The sequence below is a fragment of the Budorcas taxicolor genome, chromosome 3, assembly GCF_023091745.1.
Source record: "Budorcas taxicolor isolate Tak-1 chromosome 3, Takin1.1, whole genome shotgun sequence".
Taxonomy (NCBI): domain Eukaryota; kingdom Metazoa; phylum Chordata; class Mammalia; order Artiodactyla; family Bovidae; genus Budorcas; species Budorcas taxicolor.
Window position 1 is genome coordinate 107270945 of NC_068912.1, and position 23718 is coordinate 107294662.

Consider the following 23718-nt stretch of genomic DNA (forward strand, 5'->3'; position numbering starts at 1 on the left):
ACTCCTCCTCCCCCCTCCACGGCTCCGAGTCAGGTGATTCCGGGCACGTGACGGGCACCACCTACCTTGCTGCTCCCGAGTGGCAGCTCGGGCGACCAATGAGGGGCCAGGCTCGGGCGGGGAGCCTATGAGAGCCGGGCGCCGGGGGGCGGGCCGCACAGCGGCGGCGGCTGCCGGGGGCGGCGGCGGCGGCGGCGGCGGCGGCGGACTGGGGAGGCGGCGGCCTGGCTTGGCCTGGCCTGGCCTGTCAGGGCGCGGGCGGCGGCGGCTCCAGCACCATGTCCCTGCAGTACGGGGCGGAGGAGACGCCCCTCGCCGGCAGTTACGGCGCGGCGGATTCGTTCCCAAAGGATTTCGGCTACGGCGTGGAGGAGGAGGAAGAGGAGGCGGCAGCCGCGGGCGGCGGGGTTGGGGCGGGGGCCGGAGGCGGCTGTGGCCCGGGGGGCGCTGACAGCTCCAAGCCGAGGATTCTGCTCATGGGCCTGCGGCGCAGCGGCAAGTCCTCCATCCAGAAGGTGAGTGGGGCCGTTCGGGCCCTCCGCCCTTCCCCCTCCCTCCCCTCCCCGGGGGCGCCGGGGGCCAGCCGGGAGGGGAGGCCCTGAGGAGGGCGGCGGCCGGGGTGGCCGGCTGGGTTGTCCCAGCGCGCTTTCTCTTCTCCTCTGGGAAGCAGAGCCCGGGCGCGGTACGCACCGGGACCCCGATCTCGGAGTCCACGCCCAGGTCAGCCGAGGCCGAGTGGATCCCCGCACTCCCTGAGTGGCCGGAGTGAGGCAGGTGCCCGTGGCCTCACCTCCTGGGCCCTCACTTCCTGGGACCCAGCCCCCATGCCATTCATGAAACTGAGACTTGCTCCCCGGTTCTAACTTTCCCACACTCCTTACCCGACCCCGGTTGTGTGCGCCACTCACTTCAGGTGACCTGAGTTTGCAGGGCTTCCCAGGTGAGCCCCAGGAAGCAGCGTCAGAAAGAGTTGTGACTAACTCCTTGGTGTTTGTAATGCCTGCTCTTGTTACTAGTACGAAGGAGACTTCACTGTGACATTCCTTAGTGGGAATGGGGGCTGTTCTTCCACCTGTTCTAGTACTTTTAGCCCGGTGAGTATAATTAGTAGTGATTTCCCCTCTGTGTGTGTGTGGCTACAAAAGTCTTGAGACCTGGAGAATATTTACAGACCTTTGTACATGTGCTTTCACTTGGGAAATGGCAGGAGAGGATGGAGGGCTATTCGCTTTTTTAGTAAGGGGGAATAGAGGCAGGGTTGACGACGTCCATCAGCCATTCCTCTTAAACACAAGGTGAGCTGGCGATAAAATGCCAGATCCCTGGCTTTTTGCGCTTTTCATTCTGTGGCAAAGATCTCTCCAAAATAAATCTCTGCGTGATATTCTGTAGACATGATAATTTTAAAAAGTAGCCTTCCAAATTTACGGGATTACTATGTTTTATTATCTTTTCACCGTTACAGCAAAATCTGAGTACATTGATGGCAGGTTTTTAGCAAGCTGGTTTTGATTCGTTACAGTGTTACTCAGCGTCTAAACCTCAGGAGTAACTATCCATTTTTCTCATCCAGCGAGTAGAGAGAGGGAAATTCGTTTTGTGTTGGAATTGTGTGGATTGTGATAATTGTGATTAACAATTGCGTTTACCTTTTTTTTTTTCTCATGGGAGCTGTCTTTTCCTTGTCAAGTCCCATTCTTCCCCTCCTCACAAATATTCCTTCTCTATCAATATGCCTTTTCCTATTTGGTATAATTTGCCTTTGTTTTATTTCTTCCACAAGACTGCAAACCCATGAAGGACAGAGTCCAGTCAGTTTATTTTCTAATTGTTTGTTAGAACCTGATGTGGGCATTCTGATAAATTTTTAATGAACAAAACTACTTAAACTTTAGCTATAGATTTCCATAATCTTAGAGCAGATTTTGGCAGAATTTATACAATGAGGAGAAAAAAAAGACTGAGGAGAGACATTGCTACTGCTAGTATTGTATACAGACAGAGAAAATAGACAAGTTTTAGCTTTTCTGGGTGATTTGGTTTTAGTAATTTGGTATTTTCTGTTCTGTTACAAGTTAGAGGATAGTGAGTACCAACGGATACACCATTCACTTTTCATCTCTCTTAAAATTTTTGCTGTAGGGTCACATTCTTTATGTTAATTCTGGGTGGAGTTTTGTACTTATTTTAAATAAAAAGTGGAATAGTCATTCAATTGTCTTTTTTTCTTTTAACAGGTGGTGTTTCATAAAATGTCACCCAATGAGACCCTCTTTTTGGAAAGTACCAACAAGATTTACAAAGATGACATTTCTAATAGCTCCTTTGTGAATTTCCAAATATGGGATTTTCCTGGGCAAATGGACTTTTTTGACCCAACTTTTGACTACGAGATGATCTTCAGGGGAACGGGAGCGTTGATATATGTCATTGATGCACAGGTAGTTGGGCATGACGATGTTTACTTTTCTTCTCTGATGGCGGAAGATGTAGGAACAAAGGAAAGTTGTTTATCTTATCATGTGCTTCTTGCAGTTTGTTTCTTTGCCACTAGATTTCCTAACTCTGAGAGGTGTACCTGCAGAGGTGCTTTAGGAGCAGGCATGCCTTTGTGCAAGTACAGAATATGAGATGACTAGGAGATAGGGTTTATATCTCTGAGTTCTAGTTAGTGAGCAGTGTTCCATTTTTGTTAATAGTAGATATTGCTATATTTTTATTAACTGTTGTAATGTTGTCACCCACTGAAAAGGTCTTATCAGTGTCTGTAATGAGGAATGTGAGAACTGAGTCAGTAAATATTAAGTGAATAGTTTCTTTAGTTGTCCAAATTCAGTTTAGCTCAGCTAGCACTTATTGAGGGCCTAGCATGTGGCAGACACTCAGATAAATGGGACATGTCTCTATCCTTAAGAATCTTAATTTTTTTCTAAGCTTAAGCATTAGCTAGGAATGAGTTCTGAGGTACAGACTCTGTTATGAGTGCGGTCATACGTATGACCTAATTTAATTTCTTCTTCACAGTGCTGTAAGGTAGGTATTGTAATTACAATTCTATGGCTGAGTAAACTGAGATCACAGAATTTAAGCAATCTGCTTAGAGTCACACATCTAATAAATGGCAGAGCTGGGATTACTTAAAAAATTTTTTATTGGGAATAAGTGTCCATTTCCATTTCCTTTTCTTATCAGTATTAAAAATTACAAGCATTAACTTGGTAGTTGAATTCTTAACAAGAGAGATTGAAGATCTATTTAGTGGTATAAGTTAATGTAGTTGTTTGAATACTTATGAATGATTAGGGTAATATATATTCTGTGGTTGGGGAAAGAGGTGGTTTGAGGCTTTCCTAACGTAAGATTTCTTTTTAAAAAATATTTTGTTCTGACTTACAGGATGACTACATGGAGGCTTTAACAAGACTTCACATTACTGTTTCTAAAGCCTACAAAGTTAACCCAGACATGAATTTTGAGGTTTTTATTCACAAAGTTGATGGTCTGTCTGATGATCACAAAATAGAAACACAGAGGGACATTCATCAAAGGGCCAATGATGACCTTGCAGATGCTGGGCTAGAAAAACTCCACCTTAGGTAACAACCTGTGTGTTTGATATGGGAGCCCTGAAAAGTGTGTAAATGTATTCCCATCTCTGTCATTACAAACACGTAGCTCTCTGTTACTAGTATACCCTTCCCAAATGTGTAATGTTTTTGATCTTTGTTGAATTCAAGCAGTTTTGGGAGCCTGATGTTACTGAGAAGTTACTTCCCCTGCTTTTTTGCATATTCCCAGAGGTTGAAGTCATGCGAGGTCTGTTTCTGTAGGTGTATTTACAAATTCATCTCAAGAGACTGGAGTCAGGCTGTTGCCTCATGGCATCAAATCTGCTTTGGGATTCCCCTCTCTTGGTTACATTCCCCCCCCCCCCCCCACCTCAGTTCAAGGAATCTCACATTTGTTGTAGAACTCTGTAGCTTAATCTTTCACAGTACCTTTCTTAGTAAGAAGAGCCTTTTAAAGAGGGCACATTTTAAGTTTGGATTCTAATGTTTCTTGTTTATGTTTTTTAAAACACTTTATGCTTTTATAAACCTCTAAAAATTGGGTGAAGTGATTGTATCCATTAAATCTGCTTAGGGTTGCTATCAAGTTAAAGAACTGCTGATTTGTAATTTTCATTGCAAAATTAATATTAAAGAACACCTACTAGATAAACTCAGTGGTTTGTATGCTTGTATTTTAAAAATACGTGAGAATTATTTCCTGCATCTTTTTTTATGGTTTAGGTAGAAATGAGTAATAAAAAGTACCCAAGAAAATGTTCTTTTGATGGTACAAACAACTTAAAGGGGAAGCAGCAGAGAGACAACCGTAGCTATTTCCTTATCCTTGCCTTGTTATAATGACTTCCCTCTAGCCTCAAGCCAGCCCGCATCCTTACCGTAATATTCCCTAGGGCCTCCGGCTGTAAGATCTTTTTGTTACTCTCCTAAGAAACCACATAGACAAGTCCCATTGACCTTTAGCCTGGATTAAAATAAGTGCAAGTAATTCGTGTTTTTAAAAAAACTCAGTATTTGTAGGAGAAAGTGAAAGTATATTCCAATAAAACTCCTCAGTCTTATTTTTCTACCATGAATGATGGGTTTTAAGCCATGATTGTCCTGTGTTCTCCAGGACCCATAAGAACCCTTCTGATCCTCTTAGCACCATGTCAGTGTCCCTTTCCAGAGCACCCACTTCAGTGGTACACACTATCACTTTTTCCAGTTCTCTGTGGGGCCCTGGGCCTTGTTAACAGCATTAAACTTTTATTAATTACTTTGCTTTTGGAGGTTCTTCCTGTCCCCATCCACCTCCAAATCTCACAGTTCCTGCAGGGCCTTCTTACATTGCTAACCTAAAATATACCTTTACCTTAGTGCCTGTTGGGGGATAATCTTGGTCTTACCTCTTCCATTGTTCTAACATCTAGATTAGAGCCCCATCTAAGTTAGGTTCTTAGGTGCACTCTTTGAAAGTATCTTTGAATTTTGATAAAAAGTGTGATATAAACAGTTCGGTGTCTCTGACTTTGTTATCTGTGTTTATAATTACGTAATGGATACAGCTGTGTAACTAAGAGTATCCTTCCTGAGTGAAAAAGCAGGTATAGTTGATCACACTGTTTAAATTGTTAAAAGCCTCTCTCTCTCTCTCTCAAGTATGTGTTTTGTTAAATCTACAAATTTACTTCCTTGTGTATCCTTTCGGGCCCCCAGATAGCTGTCCCTTCTCTCTAGAGCTCCTGCTCTCATCTTCCTTAGCGTGTTATTTACATAAATTCTAAGTGCCAGTTTTATTCATTTGTTTACTCAACAAATATTCATGAATACTCTACAGGGCAGTGGGCACGTAGCTGTGAGCAAGGCTGACAGCCTGTATTCTCATGGAGCTTACATTCATGATGTAGGAGACAGCTCAAAAGCACATAAATAAACATATAGTGTAATTTTAAGTACTCATCAGTGCTATGCAGGAAAACAAAGGGGGAAGAGGTTGAAAGCAGAGGGTACAGGAGTACCATTTCAGGTGGGGTCAGGAAGGAACTTTCTGAGGAGGTAACTTTTTAGCAGAAACCTGTACTGTGTTCTTATTTAATAAATGTCACCTGTCTCCTCTGAGCTTTCTCTTATTTTTTTGGTCAGTTGTGGGCTTAAGAAACCAAGCTTTTTGGATCAGATTGCAAGGACTTAGGTGAATGTTCCAGGTTTCCGTATCCGAAAATGTTTTCCTGTACTCCCTCAGTTGCCCTCTGTGTAAATGTATTAAAGGGATGGAGAGCTACAAGCCAGGTGGGGAAATTGCATGTGTCATCTTGAGTGAGGGAGATGGTGCACAAAGTAGGCTTTATTTGAACTTACTAAAATCAAATGTGAAGAAACTTAAAAATTTTATGTGTTGCGATAATTGTTGTTGGACTTTTAAGATATTTTTCAAATTAATCAAACTATGTTGTGTCTTTCAGCTTTTATTTGACTAGTATCTATGACCATTCGATATTTGAAGCCTTTAGTAAGGTGGTGCAGAAACTTATCCCACAGCTACCGACCTTGGAAAACCTATTAAATATCTTTATATCAGTAAGTGTGCTATTTAATTCAGTGTTGTTTCTGGTTTTTGTTGAATATATTTGTATTATCAAATTCTCCCCAAAATGCCTTGAATTAATCTGAGTCAAGCTTAAAGACACACAGTTAAATATTAAATAAATAATAAAAACATTTATGAAAATGGCTTGTGTTATTTTCTGAAATTTTCCTTAATACTTTTTTTGTCTTAAAAGGCTCTGGTGAAAAATTTTCTCATGCTTTTCTTAATTAAAAATATCTTTGTGATCTCTTCCTGAAGGAAGGGTAGAAACTGGGATATACTGGGTATTGGGAATTAGACTCAGTTTAACCTCTGGTTTATTGGAGGTCACACTGAAAAATTGATCCTTGTTAACTGTAATCTCATTGTCATATTTCACATTTCTTATTTTGAGGATTCAGCTTAATTAAAAAGGATATTCTTCCCATCAGTTTAGCATTCAGCGACTATGTTTTGCAAACACTGCTTTGAAGGACTCAGTGTGTCGTGATCCCCGATTCTTTGGGCTTTTGCACTATGCTAGATGTTGATGTGAAACATTGTTTGCTAAGTGCCACATCAAACCTTTCTGGTAGCAGGATCATTTGAATCAGAGATTGATTATTGTCAAGGATTATCAGAAATGTAGCATGGCTTGATTTTTGGAGGATTTTGTTTGTTTGTTTTTTGGTGGTGTCTTAGAAAATAATTCATTTAAGTAAAGAGAATGAAAGAAGAACAAATTTGAGTGTGCTATTATGTCAGTAAATCAGAGCAGAGAAACAATTTGACTTTTCTTTGGATAAGAGAAGTGTCTCCTAAGCAAAGTACTGTTTACTCTTGGTATTGGGTTGTATCGTTAAAAATGCTCTTGGATGTTAATGATTCAGGATCTTTGATAAGTTTACAAATTGTGATTCTGTAAAAAATGAACACTTGATTTTGTTTTTTCCAAGAATTCAGGTATTGAAAAAGCTTTTCTCTTCGATGTTGTCAGCAAAATCTACATTGCAACAGACAGTTCTCCTGTGGATATGCAGTCATATGAACTTTGCTGTGACATGATTGATGTTGTAATTGATGTGTCTTGTATATATGGGTAAGTTGTGTTCGTGTATGTTTTTGTAAGATCTCAGACAAGTGGAAAACCACCAGTTTGACTTGTTAGGGGGATTAATTTCTGAGGCATCTAGCAAGTACTGTATGAAGTAGAACTGACCATAGTGCTTCAGTTTGGAGCATAATTTCTCTGTGAGTGGACTGCTGGGTCTTACTCTTTCTGAGTGGATGGACAAGAGCAGTTGAAAAGCTATGACTAGTGCCAGACTTACATCAGTGGAAGTTTCACCCGCTTTAATTTCAGGGGTTTGTACTATGTCTTCTCACTACCGCGACTTTTCACTACTGTTAGATCAATAAACTAGACTGATTTATTTAAAACACTGAATAACAAGAGTATGTACTGGTTCCTAATTTGATTTAGGTTCTGTGGAACTGAGGAGTCCTTGATCTTTCAGAGAGCACGGAAACACGGAATGTTTGACCTATACATCTCAGTTGCTAAGAAGTCTCTAAAATATAAACCTTTTATTGAAATTCACCACACTTTATACAGAAATTTGTAAAGAAAGGGTTTTGTAGAATAGTCCAGAAGACAAGTGAAAACGTTGGTGGATTCACTAATAGTTACTTGAAAAGCCAGTAGCCTCTGCAGCCTCTAATGGTGATGGTTCATCTTGTATGTTAATGTCGGCCCTCCCAAGCGCTGTCCTGGGCTCTGACAGTACCTTTGCTTTTTGATACCTCTGTCCTTGATCTGTTGTTCCTCTGTTCCACCTAGTCTGAATTCCTGTTTCATCTCTCTGTCTCTACCCGGCACTTTGGTCTTTCTGCCTCACTTGTCAGTGTCTTTCTCTGGCTGCCTCGGGGTAGGAGAATGCGCTGGTCTTAGCTCTTCTTTACCTGTCTGTTCTTGTTTTCCATTCCTGTCAGTTTTGTGATTACACGCTTGCCTTTGTTTTTATTCTTTCCCCAGCGAAAATGTGATTTTTGTCTGTACATCGTGCAGAAAAGTTTCATGTTCCCATTCCTAATTTTAAAAAGAGATGAACAGAATGTATTTTTTATAATAGAATCAAATTTAGTTGTAAATTTTATTTTTAGTATAAGGCACATTTTAAACTACATTACACATGATAAAGTACATTATAAAAAAGAAAAGAAACAGCCATTATTTCATTATTATTAACCTGTGTGTGAATCTTGGTATGCTTTATTGAAGTTCAGTTTGTTGCTTACTTGGCTCTTGATTGGTGTTTTTTTGAAGGGGGCTCCATGTAATTCTGACAATCTAATCTGATAAATGAAAATAGCTTTCAGACCCTGTAAGGCTCACTTTGCAGGCATCAGGATTCCACAGTATCTTTGCTAGACCGTACTTACTTTAGTTTTTGTACTCACTCCTTTTGCACTACTGACAGTTTTCATATTTCAGGCCCTTCTTTATTTGCGGAGGGTGTCAGCACTGATTAGTGTGAAGGAAAATTAGAAGTCTGCTGTTTTCCATGCGTCCTAGGTCAACAAGGTGGTGTGAGCACATGGAATGATTATGCAGCAGGGGCTGGGCACCCACAGCTAAACACAGCTTCCGTTCCACTGGGGTCGAGCCAGCCTGTTTTCTCAAAAGACATTTAGGAAACTGGGTAGAACGCCTTGTTGTGCAAATGTGACAAAATGCCGAGTTGGGAAACCTATAATGAACGATACTTTGTTTTAAAACAGGTTAAAGGAAGATGGAAGTGGAAGTGCTTATGACAAAGAGTCCATGGCCATCATCAAGCTGAATAACACAACTGTCCTGTATTTAAAGGAGGTGACTAAATTTTTGGCACTGGTTTGCATCCTTAGGGAAGAAAGTTTTGAAAGGAAAGGTAATGACATTTTAAAAACCATCTTTATGTAAAGGTCTTTGTCATAATTTCTTAGGTTCTGGAAAACAAGAGAGAACATTGTTGCAGTGTTAGAGGATTTACCAGTTAGTTTGATCCCCTGGAGAAGGGCATGGCAACCCACTCTAGTATTCTTGCCTGGAGAATTCCATGGACAGAGTTGCCTTGCAGGCTACTGTCGGGTCACAAAGAATTGGACATGACTGAGTGACTAACACTTCGACTTTCATGATGTTTTCAACTACTTTTGTGCCTTTCCTTCCATGAACAGTCTGTGCTTTCTCCTGCCTTCTTTTGGTCTTTGGTTTTTAAATCACATTTTTTATTCCAGCCTCTGGTTTTACATCCTTCTGTTACCTGTCTGCCTCCGTTTGGCTTCCACCTGAACCAATCTGCTGAGGTACCGGGTCACCTTCTTGCCACATTTGGTGGCCTTTCCTTTTCAGCCGGCCAAAGCATGTGACCCTGTCATCCAGTCCTCTTTCAAGCGCTCTTCTCTCTGCTTTCCCAAAGCAGAGCTCTTTGGGTTCTTCTGTGTGTCTGTTTCTCTGACCACCTGTTTCTTCTAACTACTTTTCTTTTTCTCAGTTCTGAGTGCCCTTTGGAGCCAGGGCTTCTGGCTCACTTCTTCACTTATTCTCCTGGTGAGCACATCACATCTATGGCTTCAGTTAATCTCCGTGTAGTTGACTGAAAAATTCGCCTCTCCAGCTCTGACTTGGGGCTGTTTCCATCCCATGTTTGACGCTGTTAGTAAGGCATCTTTACCTAAATATTTATCTTTCCATGATGTCAAAAACCGGTGAATATTTTCCCCATTGTTTCGTGACTCTCCTGGCTGCTCTGCTTCTGTTACTAGTTAGGCCATTTTCCTGGTGTCCGCGCTTAGCTGTGTGCAGTCTGCTAATCGTGTGGTGTAATTGCTTCCAGGGCCCTTGCACAGCATCTCACAGAGGGTGTTCTTTGTTCTCCTTTTTCCATTCTTTTCTGTGGTTTTCATTGAATCTTCACCAACTCTTCACATTTGTTTCTTGTGGAACTTCCTATCCTTTCCCACTGTTGGTGTCTCCAGTCCAAGTCCTCGCCCATCCAGGCCTAAGGGGCTGCCTTCAGCATATACACCGAGGGCTCAGTCTGTGTCGTCCTTTATCCTCGGGGCAGACTAGTTTCCAGAATGTTCCTTTTATCATGTTATTTAACTACTCAAGGACCTAGAGTAGCTCTGTTAGTGATGCAACAAGTTCCTTTTTTTCTGTCTGGGTTTGTGATATTAATTAATATTGAATGAGTTAATATTATTTCTCTGATGCTCATACTAATGAAATATTTTAGATATACAAAGTTTTTTTGATAAAACAAAAATGTATATATTCCCCTTTGAGCTTAAGATCTGAAACGTGACCAATACATGTTTGTGTTTTGTGTATTTCTCAGTTGAAACCCTCTCTTGTGCTCTGTTGAATGTAGTGTTTTCTTTTTCCTGTGTCTGAATTAGTCTTTTAGTTCTTATCTATCCTTAAACTATATAGGGTATTATGTATCTTTGTGTAAACCATGTCAAAATGTAAGTCATCTTCTGCAACTTGCTTGCTTCTCTTCATTCAAGATTGGTTTTGAGGTTTATCCATATCAATAGCATGTTGCTTCAGCTCAGTTCTTTGTCACTGTCTGTGAAGTGTGTATATCACAGTTTATATTCTTCTTACTGTATGTTTAGATGATTTTTAAGATTACAAATAGTTCTGCAAGAAATTAATGAACAAGTTTGCCTTTGCACATACAGAGAATTTCTCTAGAATAGTGAGTATTTAGGAGTGAAATTTATGGAGGGCATATGTATTCGGTTTTATTGTTCAGTCAGTTGCCCAGTCCGACTCTTTGTGACCCCGTGGACTGCAGCCCCTCAGGCCTGTGTCTCCCTCACCATCTCCCCAAGTTTTCCCAAGTTCATGTCCCCTGCTCAAGTTCATGTCAGTTTTACTAGGCATTGTTGAATTGCTTTCCAAGTGGCTTTATCGTTTTCACCCCAGACAGAGCTTTGTGGGTGTTTCTGTCACTTCACGTCCTTGTTCATGTTTAATGTTGTCGGATTGTTCAGTGCTTGTCAGTCTGGCAGGTGTGAAGCAATGTCTCGTTGGGGTCTCACTTTTATTTCTCCAGTTACTGCTTAGAGCCAGCGTCTTTCTCTTTGTAGGCGCTCTGTCATGTCTGTTTCGGCTTCTCGTGATTTATTTGTTCCTATGCTTTTATCTTTTTTGTGCCTCTTAGGAGTTTCTTACCTTTTTCTATTCTAATCTTTAAAAATTTTTTAAAACTTTTGGTTCCTGGAAAATTTCAAGTTAACACAGAAGATGAGCAGCACAGCGATTCCATGTACCTGTCCCTGCGTGAACACATGGTTAGTCTTTTGTTTCCTGTATATCTTCCTTTTTTAAAAATCCTTTGTTGTGGAAACTGTCAAACATAAAAGAGTAGAGAAAATAATGTAAGGAAGCCCTTCTTATCTGTCACCCAGATTGAACAACTATCAAAATCATAGCCATTCTTATTTCATCTCTATATCTTTTCTCTTACTGGATTATTTTGAAGCAAATCTCTGACATGAAATCATTTTGTCTGTAGAGATTTCAGCAGGTATCTCTAAACAACAGTGCTCTTTTTAAAGCGTAATGGTATCACCATTAATAGATGTTAAAAGAAAAAAAAACTAACAGTGATTTCATATCATCATCACATATCCACACATTGTTCAGGTTTCCTTGATTGTCAGTTTAATTTCACCATTTGCAGAGTACTCAATTTTATTGTAGTTGAACTTATCAAAACCTTTATTTTTTTCTGAATCTGAAGGAACTCCTTAATTCGACTCTAACCTGCTCCTTCAGACTCATTCCCAGTACTGCTCCCAAGAATCGTCCGCTCCCGTCTCCAGCCAGACCAGTTTCTTTCCTGTCTTCCACCTGTGTGCTGTGTTCGCAGTGCCAACTCCCTGCTGTTTTCTTGTGATTTTGCTCCTCTTTCCTGCCTATTAAAATCTTGCCCGTATCCTCAGAGTCTTCTCTGCACCCTGAAGTTTTCTTGGCTGCCTTTGCCTTGCACTTGACCCTCCCACCTTTGGCTGCTTCCCCATCTGTAGGCACTTTGGCATCAGATGCTTGTGGTTTGTTTCTTGTGTGTTGTCTTTGTGTCACGGTATCCTCGAGGACCTAGGTGCTTCTCTTTCAGCTCTGCTGTTCTCAGTACTAGCTGCTAGTTTCAAGTTCTTCTCATGATGCGGAAGGACTTCTGGATCTCCAGCAATCTCCTCCAAATTCTGGGCACTAAGGAGGATTGAGGGAGGAATAGGGAGGTCTTCCTTTTAAGGAGACTCCATGGAAGTCTTACACACTTGCACTTTTCTTGGTGGCTGGAATTGGTCACATGTCCATATGTACCTGCAGGAACCCTTTGACTAAAATTTAATTTGGAAGCCAGTTAATGAGCAGGAAAGGGCAGAGTTGCCATCCCTCCCCTCTGAGGTTGGGGAGCTGGCTTCCTGAGGCTCTGCCCTGTGGGCCTTCTTGATAACCTCCCATCCGCATGGCTCTACTGAGCAGTTTGTGTAACTATTGTTCCAACTGTTTCCTTCAGCTTTTCTTTGCCTGCCCCAGAGACTTGTAAAAGGAAAAACTTGATGTATCGAAGTATTTTACTTTCACTTTATAGAGTTCATTGTAAATTTCCGTAGCAAATTTGTCTTCCTAATTGCTTTTTTATTTACCCTCTTCATTCCCAGGCCCAGAGGTAATCAGTGTTAGCAACTAGGGCATATGCTTTATCATGCTTCCATTGTAGAGAATTTCTCAATTGGATATATGTTTTAAAATACATACCAATTATTTCTTTCTGTCACCAAATGTTTCCTAGCAGATAGTTGACATTCAGGGTGCCTGATCTTCCTTTTTCTCTCCTGCAGGTTTAATAGACTATAACTTCCATTGTTTCCGAAAAGCTATTCATGAGGTTTTTGAGGTGGGTGTGACTTCTCACAGGAGCTGTAGTCACCAGACCAGTGCCCCCAGCCTGAAAGCGTTGACACACAACGGCACGCCACGAAACGCCATCTAGCCTGGACGCCAGTGATTGGGGCTCTGTGCCAGCTTATTCTTCACTCCAGGGTCAGATGCCACGTGCTGCAGGACATGGGAGTTGCCGCTTGTGAGAACCTGGTGCCTGTCCCACTAGAGACAAGGGGTAGAGTTTCTCATTTGGATGCAAACACCTTCAGCCAGTGGTGTGCAACTGAAGCTACTGTTTCTTTAAAAAAAAAAAAAAGGCAAAAAAGAATTCAGAGACCACAGAAGTGTGTGTCTTTCTCCTCTTGGGGGCCCTACTTTAAGTAGTTGGGACATCTTGGACCTGGAGATAATAGCCGTTAACCCGTCCTTACCAGGGGATGTCGCCATCAAATACCAGTTGAAAATAATAGAACTGAATTTTTATATGCTTCACTTAGATTTTCATTTGAGTAGTCTCTAAAAATCCTGCCTCGCTTAAGTTCTAACACTGCCTCTCAGATTTCAATTTTGGACCTTACACACCTCAGACCTTCTAAACGCATTTGCTTGCTAACTCAAGACACATGGTCTGACTGCAGCAAAAAAGGACATTCCTGTATTTGTTTCTGAAGAAATGAGAAAATTTTATGCTGCATCAAGTCGAGAGCAAGTCTCCAACAGTGGCTGCTGCGTTCGTTCCTTCAGAAGTATTAAGGAACAAACTTTGAGACAGAAGATCTTTGCACCTGTGTTTTGGATACCAGATACCTGGGTTCCTTCCCTCACATTTGATAAATGATTCTGATCACTGAAAAAAAAGGGAATTAAAAAAGTTGTTTTCCCCATAATCTCCTCCTCCTCTTAGGAGAAAAACTCATCATGTCATTGAAATATTTAGCTCATTTTTCTTTAAACTTGATACCAGTCTCCACGTACCTTTTATTCTAAGCTGTTGAGATTCTTTTAAGAATTGCTGTTTTGTTGCCCCTGAATGACCCAAAGGCACTGGTGGACTGTCCACTGGGGGTTGAGAGCGTACGGCACCACGACATGTGTCATTAAACATACTTCGTCTCCAGTGTTCCGACATCAAGTGTCAACTGTGGTACTTTCTTCGCCTAGGATGTTGATTTATAATTGGTTGTTTTGTTGAAAGTTGATACCCTTTCCGTTGACTTAAACTTATACATTACTTTTACTTCACATGCCCAGTTGTCATATATTCCAAAGCCACTGGACCGCTTGAGTACATAAGTACCACTGTTACATGAAATATGTGTATTCAGGTCTGTAAACCCAACTGTGTGACTTGGAGGGCTTCCTGCAGATGATTCCGACTGATGAGTATTTACATGGACCATAGTGATATCCAAAAGAAAAATGCTTTTATATTTATAGGTTATTTCATTGAACTATATAAAATGGGTATCAATAAATGTATTTACTCCAGAATCAGTTTTTTATTTGCATAAGATATGGAGGGTTGGGGCAATGAAACATTGGCTCGTCCCACTGTGATTTTATAGTCCATTTCTTCTTTTGCTGCCTTGTATGGTTAAGATGCTGGTTATGTTTCAGGACTTAAAAATTCTGTCCTGGTGCAGGAATTTCATGCCTTGTGTCCAGGCATCTCTCTCTTGCCCGTTTCTGTTTAGGAGATCTAAACTGAGGTAAAGATGGGTCTTTTGGTTGTGGTGGTTCATGGTGGGGACTATCCAGGGCCTCACATATTTGATGTATCATATCTAAGCCAGGAAGCATAGAACACATTTTACAAAATATGTATTGGTTTCAGTTTAGTTGTCATTTCTTCCAGTTTCTGAGATACTCATTGCTGCTAAATCGCTTCAGTTGTGTCCGACTCTGTGTGACCCCATAGACGGCAGCCCACCAGGCTCCCCCATCCCTGGGATTCTCTAGGCAAGAATACTGGAGTGGGTTGCCATTTCCTTCTCCAGAGATATTCATTATTGACCCTTAAATGTCTGTTTTGCTTATATAGTTAGGTTGGATCTCGGTTGGGGAAGATGTGTATATTAGGAGGGAGGGAGGTAGAGGTTGAAAGATCTTTAATTTTGTGATTGGGCTATTTAAAAAAATGGAAATCACAAAAACAGGTTAAAACAGAAAAGCCCTTAAAGTACTATCTAATCCTATATCCATTTTTAAATTATGGAGATTGAAATCCAGAGGAATAAAGAGCCCTGTCTAGGGGTAATAGATGGGATGACCATTGTAACTTAAACTCTCAATCCAGGGTACTGTTGAGAGCAAAAGGGATGTCGTTAATCACCACCAGAGCAACAGGTGTGTACTCTGCTCTTCGGGGTAAGCCAGGTGGCAGCTCAGTCACAGATCTAGTTAGTGGTGAAGGGGCGCCTGTGCTCCAGACCTGGCAGCCCTCTGCTGCCTGCCTGCTTTTCCAGCCTCAGGCTCCCGTTGACCCAGTGGAGATAATGCTTTAAGAGGGACACGGGTGCCCATAAAATACTATTTTTCTGCTACTATGGGAAGTTATAAATTCAGGGAGTGATAAGGAGAACAAGTGGAAAATGGTGAGACAGACTCAGGCAAAAGGAAACAAAAGTCAGGAAACTTAAGGATTTGCCTGAAATGCTTTGCATCTCCATGGATGTTTATATGTACCAGGCTACCTCAGACAGCTGGCAGAGATGGTGGAAGCATACCTTATCATCTTCTGCAGCAGGGTGTTGGAACTGTTTCACATAACACTGCCTCTCCTGTACACACATTCATTCATACATAACATGTGCATATGTGTACAGACACTTATGTAATAATATCTCAATAACCGAATGTTCAAGGTATTTGGAATTTATATATTTACCTCCTACATTTAGGGTTCTGTGTATACACACAGAAACAAATGACTTGAAAGATACAATGATTTTCACAAGCTTAATGTGTGTAATTCGTGGGCTTTGTTAAGGTTCTGTATCGGTCCTGTTCTGTTTTGCAAATGCTGACAGCTCTTGGAGTTATATCCAGAAGAGGTTAGTGAATATTGTTATTTTTCATCTAAGCTACCAAAGTAACTTGAAACATTCCCCCTTTGTCCCCCAGAGACCTTGAAGGAACACAGTCTTCCAAGGAACTGTAGGCAGCAGCTGGGCAAAGCTGGAGTGTATTTCCATTAGCAGTGCTTGAACTGGCCCTGTGGAGCTGAGGGTCTAGCCATAAAGAGCATGGAGGGAGGGACATGAAGGGGTAGCAACTACTAATTATTTCAGGTGTTTGTGTGTATTACCTCATGTAATCTTCACAGTACCTGGCGAGGTAGGTCCTCTAGTTCTATTTGCAGATGGGGAAACAGCCCTGTGGAGGCGTGGTGGAGTTTGATTCTAGAACCTGCATCCTTCAACCATCAGTTTACCTCACTTCCTTCATAGGGAGGGAGGGTTTGCTCATGGAAAATTGTGCAGAAAACAAATTCTGTAAAGTTTGGAAACTGCGTTCTGTAGTTCTTGGAGATTTCCTATGTACAGTAAAATACTAAATTCTTTGAGAAGACCTGCAGTAAAGAAGTCTGATTACCTTGGTTTATAGCCCGTGTCCCTAAGTTTGATTGTTTTAAGGAATGCCTTTTCAAGAGCACGGGCTTCACAGATGGCTTAGTGGTAAAGAACCTGCCTGCCAGTCCAGGAGACTCGGGTTCAATCCCTAGGTTGGGAAGATCCTCTCGAGGAAATGGCCACCCTCTTTGGTATTTTTGCCTGGAGAATCCCATGGACAGAGGAGCCAGGCAGGCTATAGTTCATTGGGCTGCAGATAGAAAGGCATAACAGCATGTTAAATACACAGAAGGACACTTTACTGGCATGTTTTCTGTGGGATTGGAGATGTGATTTTTTATTCCATTTTCCAAGTGGCTTAATATAACCTGTAATGAACTGCTGATGAGTAAATCTTGTATATTTTCATAATTGAAATTAGTAGTTCATGCTGTTCCTTCAGCTCGGAATCTGCTTCCCTTGGCATATAGAAATTCTGTTCATCCTACCAAGGTCAACTTAAATGTCCTAACTTCTACAAAAGCCCTCTAACCACTGAGCCTCCCTAGCACCTTGACATGGGTGAGTTTGTTCTCTGCCCCCTTTTTGGTGACTTGCTCAGCACCTGTCTTTGTAGGGAGTGATGGGGGGAGTATATTTTCTACTGTGTAGAATTTCTCCAATATCCCATATGTTGAGGAAAACCCAGACTCATTTAAATGTCTCTCATTGTGGCTTTGATGTGAAGGCAATGATGCTTTTCCTGGCTGGGCAGTAAGCTTGTCAAGCTTTTTACCGGTTTTGGCTGCAGTGTCCAATTCCTCATTGCTTGACCTCTAGGTGGCGGTGTTGTATCATTTAAACTCAAGCTTTCAGGCTCCCAGAAGTTGGCTCTGTTCTGAAAGTTTCTCAATTGCCTGTATCACCCAAGTGTACACCTAACTTAGAGAGTCAAAGGATTGCTGAAGTTATTTCCCCTGAAATCATACTCCGTGCTGATTTGAGACACTGTGTTGGAGGCGAAGTAGTTTGTGATTTTCACTTTTTCTGTTCATTATCAGCTTTTTAACAAGGGGTTGGATAGGATGAAGGTCATAACATCCTTTTCTTCACTGGACTATGGGTTACAAAGGAGCTTTAATAAGAGCATGCTGTCCTTATGCCTATAGCAGGCAGAACGATTTGCTCACCGAGCCATCTGCCGTAGATGAGTGTGCTCTTAAAGGAAGGAAGGAAATTTGCATTTCTCTAATAATTAGCAATGTTGAGCAAAGGGATGGTTTTTGAAGTGCAAGGGTCTTGAAGTGGAAGTTGCAGTACTTTTCTCACGACACAGTAGTGATGGGCACTGGGGGCGGGTAGTAATGGGCACTCGTTTGGAAGGAAATGCCACGTTTGAATGATAATTTCTGCATTCATCACTTTTTTTTTTTTTTGCCTCAGATGAGGTTTATTGTAATTATTTCACACTTGAGAGCTAAAACACTGCAAAGAAAAAGGCTGCAGCACATTATCCTTCCATGGGCATATCATCTTTCTACAATCCCCAGCTGTGACTTTGTTCCACAAGGACAAATGTTAATGTAAAAAAAACCTAAATTCATCAATGTAGCTTCAGCACTGTTTAAAATATAACTGAGAAAACTGCAAAAGGACAATTATAATCAGGAAATGAGTAGAAGGAAACTAGTTACTCCCCGACCACCCAGTGCCCATCACTACCAATGTGTCATTCAAAAAGTACTGCAACTTCCCGTTTAAGACCCTTGCACTTCAAAAACCATCCTTTTGCTCAATATTGCTAATTATTAGAGAAATGTAAAACAATGACCTCATGCCAGTCAGAATGACCATCATCAAAAAGTCTATAAATAATAAATGCCTGAGAAGGTGTGGAGAAAAGGGAACCCTCCTACAATGTTGGTGGAAATGTAAATTGGTGCAGCCACTATGAGAACAGTATGGAGGTTCCTTAAAAAACTAAAAATAGAGCTACCATATGAGCCAGCAGTCCCACTACTGGGCATATAGCCGGAAAAACTGGAAAATCTAATTTGAAAAGATACGCGTACCCAATGTTCATAGCAGCACTGTTTACAGTAGCCAAGACGTGAAAGCAACCTAAGTGTCCATGGACAGATGAATGGCTAAAGATGTGATATGTGTACAGAGGAATATTAGCCACAAAAAGAATGAAATAATGCCATTTGCAGCAACATGATGGACCCAGAGATTTTCATACTAAGTGAAATAAATCAGAGAAAGACAAGTATCAAAGGAGACCGCTTAAATGTGGAATCTAAAAGTGGATACAAATGAACTTATTTAAAAAACAGAAACAGACTCACTGCTATAGAACACAGTCTTATGGTTAACAAAGGGGAAGGAAAGACAGGGATAAATTAGGAGTTTGGGAGTAACATACATACTACTATATATATAACAGATAAACAACCACAGGGAACTATATTCAATATCTTCTAATAATCTGTAGTGGAAAGAATCTGAAGGAGAATATATATATGTTTGTGTAACTGAATCACTTTGCTGTATTCCTGGTGGTGATGGTGGTTTAATTGCTAAGTCATGTCTTGTGATCCAATGGACTGTAGCCTGCTAGGCTCCTCTGTCCATGGGATTTCCCAGACAAGAATACTGGAGGGGATTGTCATTTCCTTCTCCAGGGGCCTTCCCAACCCAGGTCTCCTGCATTGCAGGCGGACTCTTTATGGACTGAGCCACCAGGGAAGCTATATACTTGAAACTGATACGAAGTTGTAAATCTACTATACTTCATTTTTTTTTAAAAAAGCATCTTTTGAGCTAAAGTCATCAAATATCAGAAGGGACACGGCAGACAATTAAAATTTGGTTTACTACAATATAGATAGCTTGGGTTGTAAAAATGGAATATTGATCTTCTACAATGTTCTTTTTGCTGTTTTTGTTTTTTAAGAGAGGTGCTGTTACACTCATGTTAGTAAGTTGTGTATATCCCTTCCTTTCTTTTCATTGTCCTCTCCTGTCTGTATTCAAACAGGCATGCAAAGTTTGTGTTCTAGGTAATGAGTCAGCTGAGAAGGGAATGTTGATTTATTTGAGCCTGAGTGTGTGGGTGCTAAGTTGCTTCGGTTGTGTCTGACTCTTTGCAACCCTAAGAACTGCCAGGCTTCTGTCCATGGGATTCTTCATGCAAGAATACTGGAGTAAGGTTGCCATGCCCTCCTCCAGGGGATCTTCCTGACCCAGGGATCGAATCCGCTTCTTTTGTGTCTCCTACATTGGCAGGCAGATTCTTTACCACTAATGCTACCTGGGAAGCCCTTATTTGAGCCTCTCTTACTCTAAAAAGCAGTACTGGAGCTCTCTCTACTGGAGCTTGTCCCAGACAAGGTATTGGCTTTACACTTCTGCAAGATGAACTAAGAAGTAAACTTAGAGCCCTACTGACTTCTTCTAATACCTGTCTTTGGAAATTAGAGCTGTTTGCCATTTCACGCTTGGAGGATGCTTTAACGCTGCACTGCAGCTCTTCCTGGTTAGTTGTTAAGACTGAAAGTTGTCTGAGCCCTGTGTTCTCACTGCGTGACCCTTGTGGCAGGGTATTGATAGAAATCGGATAATTGAGAAAGGCAGCCTATCTGGCAAAAAGGAACTCATTTAGGTGTCAAAGGTCACAGGATCTTAGTGGAAATGTTCCTTGGACAACTCGAGTGACACGGCTGAGCTGGAGCCTGAGCTGAAGTTTGAGGGAGGGATTCGGGGCAGCACTGAGTGAAGGCCAAGGTTAATCAGTGGAAGGAGGCTTGCTGAGGAAGAAGTCAGAATGATCCTCGCCATGAGAAGAAAACCAGGTAGACTGTGAAATGTGAAATGCAGCAAGAGATCTGAGGGGTGAGAATAAATAGATCTTAATTTTACCTAGAAGTACTGGTGACTTGGAAAAACATCTGAACTGGAGATCTGGACCTTTTGCAACTTGTATAGGTTCTTTACTTTCCTCTCCGCATTAATGTATTGTTAAATCTTGAAATTAGTTATTTAAAAAAAATTTTTTTTGGCTGCACCACGTGGCATGTGGGATTTTAGTTGTCTGACCAGTAATTGAACTCTCGCTCTCTGCACTGGAACCGCAGAGTCTTAGCCACTGAACTACCAGGGAAGTCCCAAAATTATTTATTCTTGATTTCTTTCAGATCCAAGTAAATGGTTATAAAAGTACTTGTTGAAAACTGGAATTCTTCTTCGTTTTACCCCAGGCCAAACCTTTATCACATTTTATCAAAATTCTTACAGAAGCCTTGGCTTATCTCTTAGATTCTTCATTTCCAAAATCTGGACTAGCCTATAAAGAAAGGAAGTGTAAGTGAAAGTGAAGGTGTTAGTCACTCAGTCGTGTCCGACTTTTTGTGACCCCATGGACAGTAGCCCACCAGGCTCCTTTGTCCATGGAATTCTTCAGGCAAGAATACTGGAATGGGTAGCCATTTTCTTCTCCAGAGAATCTTCCCAACCCCGGGATCGAATCCAGGTCTCCTGCATTGCAGGCGGATTCTTTACTGTCTGAGCCACCAGGGAAGCCCCATAATAATAGCTTTGTTTTTGTTATAAGTATTATTAGCAGTGGCATTGGCATTAGATTATTTGAGTGCTGACAACTCATCAACCATCGGGCTAAGAACTTTACTTGTGCCTTCTCATGTAGTCCACCAATGTTATGTTGCTGTTGTCGTCTTGTCACTAAGTTGTGTCTGGCTCTTTGCAACCTCATGGACTGCAGCGCACCAGGCTTCCCTGTCCTTTACTATCTTGAAGAGTTTACTCAGATTCATGTGCATTGAGTCAATGATGCCATCCAGCCATCTCATTCTGTGTCACTCCCTTCTCCCCCCTCCTCACCCCCCATCCTTGGTCTTTTCCAGCATCAGGGTCTTTTACAATGAGTTGACTCTTTGCATCAGGTGGCCAAAGTATTGGAACTTCAGCTTCAGCATCAGTTCTTCCAATGAAGATTCAGGGTTGATTTTCTTTAAGATTGACTGGTTTGATCTCCTTGCAGTCCAAGGGACTCTCAAGAGTCTTCTCCAATACCACGGTTCAAAAGCATCACTTCTTCAGTGCTCAGCTTTCTTTATGGTCCAGCTCTCACATCTGTGCATGACTACTGGAAAAACCATAGTTTTAACTATAAGGACCTGTGTTGGCAAAGTAATGTCTCTACTTTTTAATATGCTGTCTAGGTTTGTCATAGCTTTTCTTCTAAGGAGCAAGTATCTTTTAATTTCATGGCTGCAGTCACCATCCACAGTGATTTTGGAGCCCAAGAAGATAAAATCTGTCACTGTTTCCATTTTCCCCCATCTGTTTGCCATGAAGTGATGGAATAGGATGCCATGATCTTAGTTTTTTGAATGTTGAGTTTTAAGCCAGCTTTTTTCACTCTCATCTTTCACCTTCATCAAGAGGCTCTTTAGTTCTTCTTCACTTTCTGCCATTAGGGTGGTATCATCTGCATATCTGATGTTGATATTTCTCTGGGAAATCTTGATTCTAGCTTGTGATTCATCCAGCCCAGCAGTTTTATGATGTACTCTGCATATAAGTTAAATAAGTAATATCATGAGGTTAGAGCTATTGTTGTGGTCCACTTTATAGATGAGAAAACTGAGGTACAGAGATGAACTTTCAGGAACATATTGCTTGTTACTGGCAGAGCTTGGATTTGAAGTCTCACTTGTTTGATGCCTGAGCAAAGGGCTTCCTTCTTGGTAGTGGCAGAACTCCTTAGAGGCTGAGTCTACAAAAGGAGGAAGAAAAATGGCTAGTGAGGACTCTGAATGGCTTGCCCAAGAGCAGTTTGAGAATAGCTGTAGTCATCCATTGTGGTTGAGGCAGGATACCTGTTCACCAATAAGCTTTCTCCTCTTGGGTGCAGGGATATCATTTCCAGCCTCTCTTGCAATTACAGATGGTTATATTATTGAATTCTGGCTGTAAGAATGTGAGGGAGTGGTGCACACCACTCCCAAGTCTAACACATAAAATCCTCTCACTCATTATCCTTTCTTTCAAGATGGAAAAAAGAGCAAAACAACTCTTCAGAAAATGCAGAGCTTTGATGTGGATGGAGCCTGGATTCCCAGACAGACTGTGAGAGCCTCATCTGTTGGCCAGAAACTGTTGCATTGGAATGTTACATAAGCTGTGAATAAATGATGTGAAGTCTCCAAGATGACAGACTTGATTTGTTTTTTGTTTGTTTATTTGACTGCACTGGGTCTGGGTTGAGACAGGCAGGATCTTCACTGCGTCATGCGGGATATTAGTTGAGTCATGCATGGCTCACGAATTGTGGCACATAGGCTTCAGCGCGTGAGGGTTCAGGAGTCGCCCTGGGGCATGTGAGATCTTAGTTCCCAGACCAAGGCCTGAACCTGCATCTTCTGCATTGGAAGGCGGATTCTTAACCATTGGACCACCGGAGAAGTCCTTAGACTTGATTTGTTATAGCAGTTGGTATTATCTTAACTTATACACCTACACACTCTTTCCATTGTGATTTGTAGGTAGGAACTTGGACAGGTAGTGAAGGAGAAAGGAAATCATCTCTTGAAAGAAGTAAACAGGAAAGATTCAGATTTTGTAGCCAGTTGCAAAATGCCCAAAATAGTCCTTTTCAGGCCAAGGAGATTATAATAATTACAGAATTTGAAGGCTGCAGTTTGCTGGCTACTCTTCAGGGTCAACTTCTGATGCAAGGGATTCACTGTATGACCCTAGGAGTCATTGGATGGGCTACAGGGGTTCTGAGAGCTCCTATATTTGTGTGCAAAATTACATGCACCAACTGGACAGAAGGAGCCCCACTTTTCTTCTCACTCTCCAGTGTGTCTGCACTCAAAAAAGTGAAGAATCAGTTGTGAATCTGAACATAAACCACTTAGGCTGATTTAGAACTGAAATGAAAGCCTGACTTGGCTGAATGTTCTGATTTCACATTTTTTCCCTGGGGTTTCCAATCCTAAGAGGAAAAGGAGAGCTTTTCTAGAAACTAGTACATTAGCATATGGAATGATTGCCAATGAGCAAGTAAAAGAGTCTGGG

The 23718-nt window shown here is 41.5% G+C and overlaps 1 protein-coding gene across 2 annotated transcripts; it reads left to right on the forward strand.

Annotated features, from left to right (window-relative positions):
- The first annotated feature begins 215 nt into the window (after window positions 1–215).
- Window positions 216–14541, forward strand: RRAGC (Ras related GTP binding C). Of its 2 annotated transcripts, XM_052637007.1 has the most exons (8): window positions 472–515; window positions 1017–1094; window positions 2238–2441; window positions 3397–3596; window positions 6014–6128; window positions 7074–7216; window positions 8899–9047; window positions 13021–14541. In XM_052637007.1, the coding sequence occupies exons 1-8, from the start codon at window positions 477–479 to the stop codon at window positions 13170–13172; spliced, it is 1080 nt and encodes a 359-aa protein (XP_052492967.1). In that variant the 5' UTR covers window positions 472–476; the 3' UTR covers window positions 13173–14541. The 2 variants fall into 2 exon arrangements, with proteins under 2 accessions (XP_052492966.1, XP_052492967.1); XM_052637006.1 differs by lacking the exon at window positions 1017–1094 and having other exon boundaries at window positions 216–515.
- Window positions 14542–23718: the final 9177 nt, after the last annotated feature.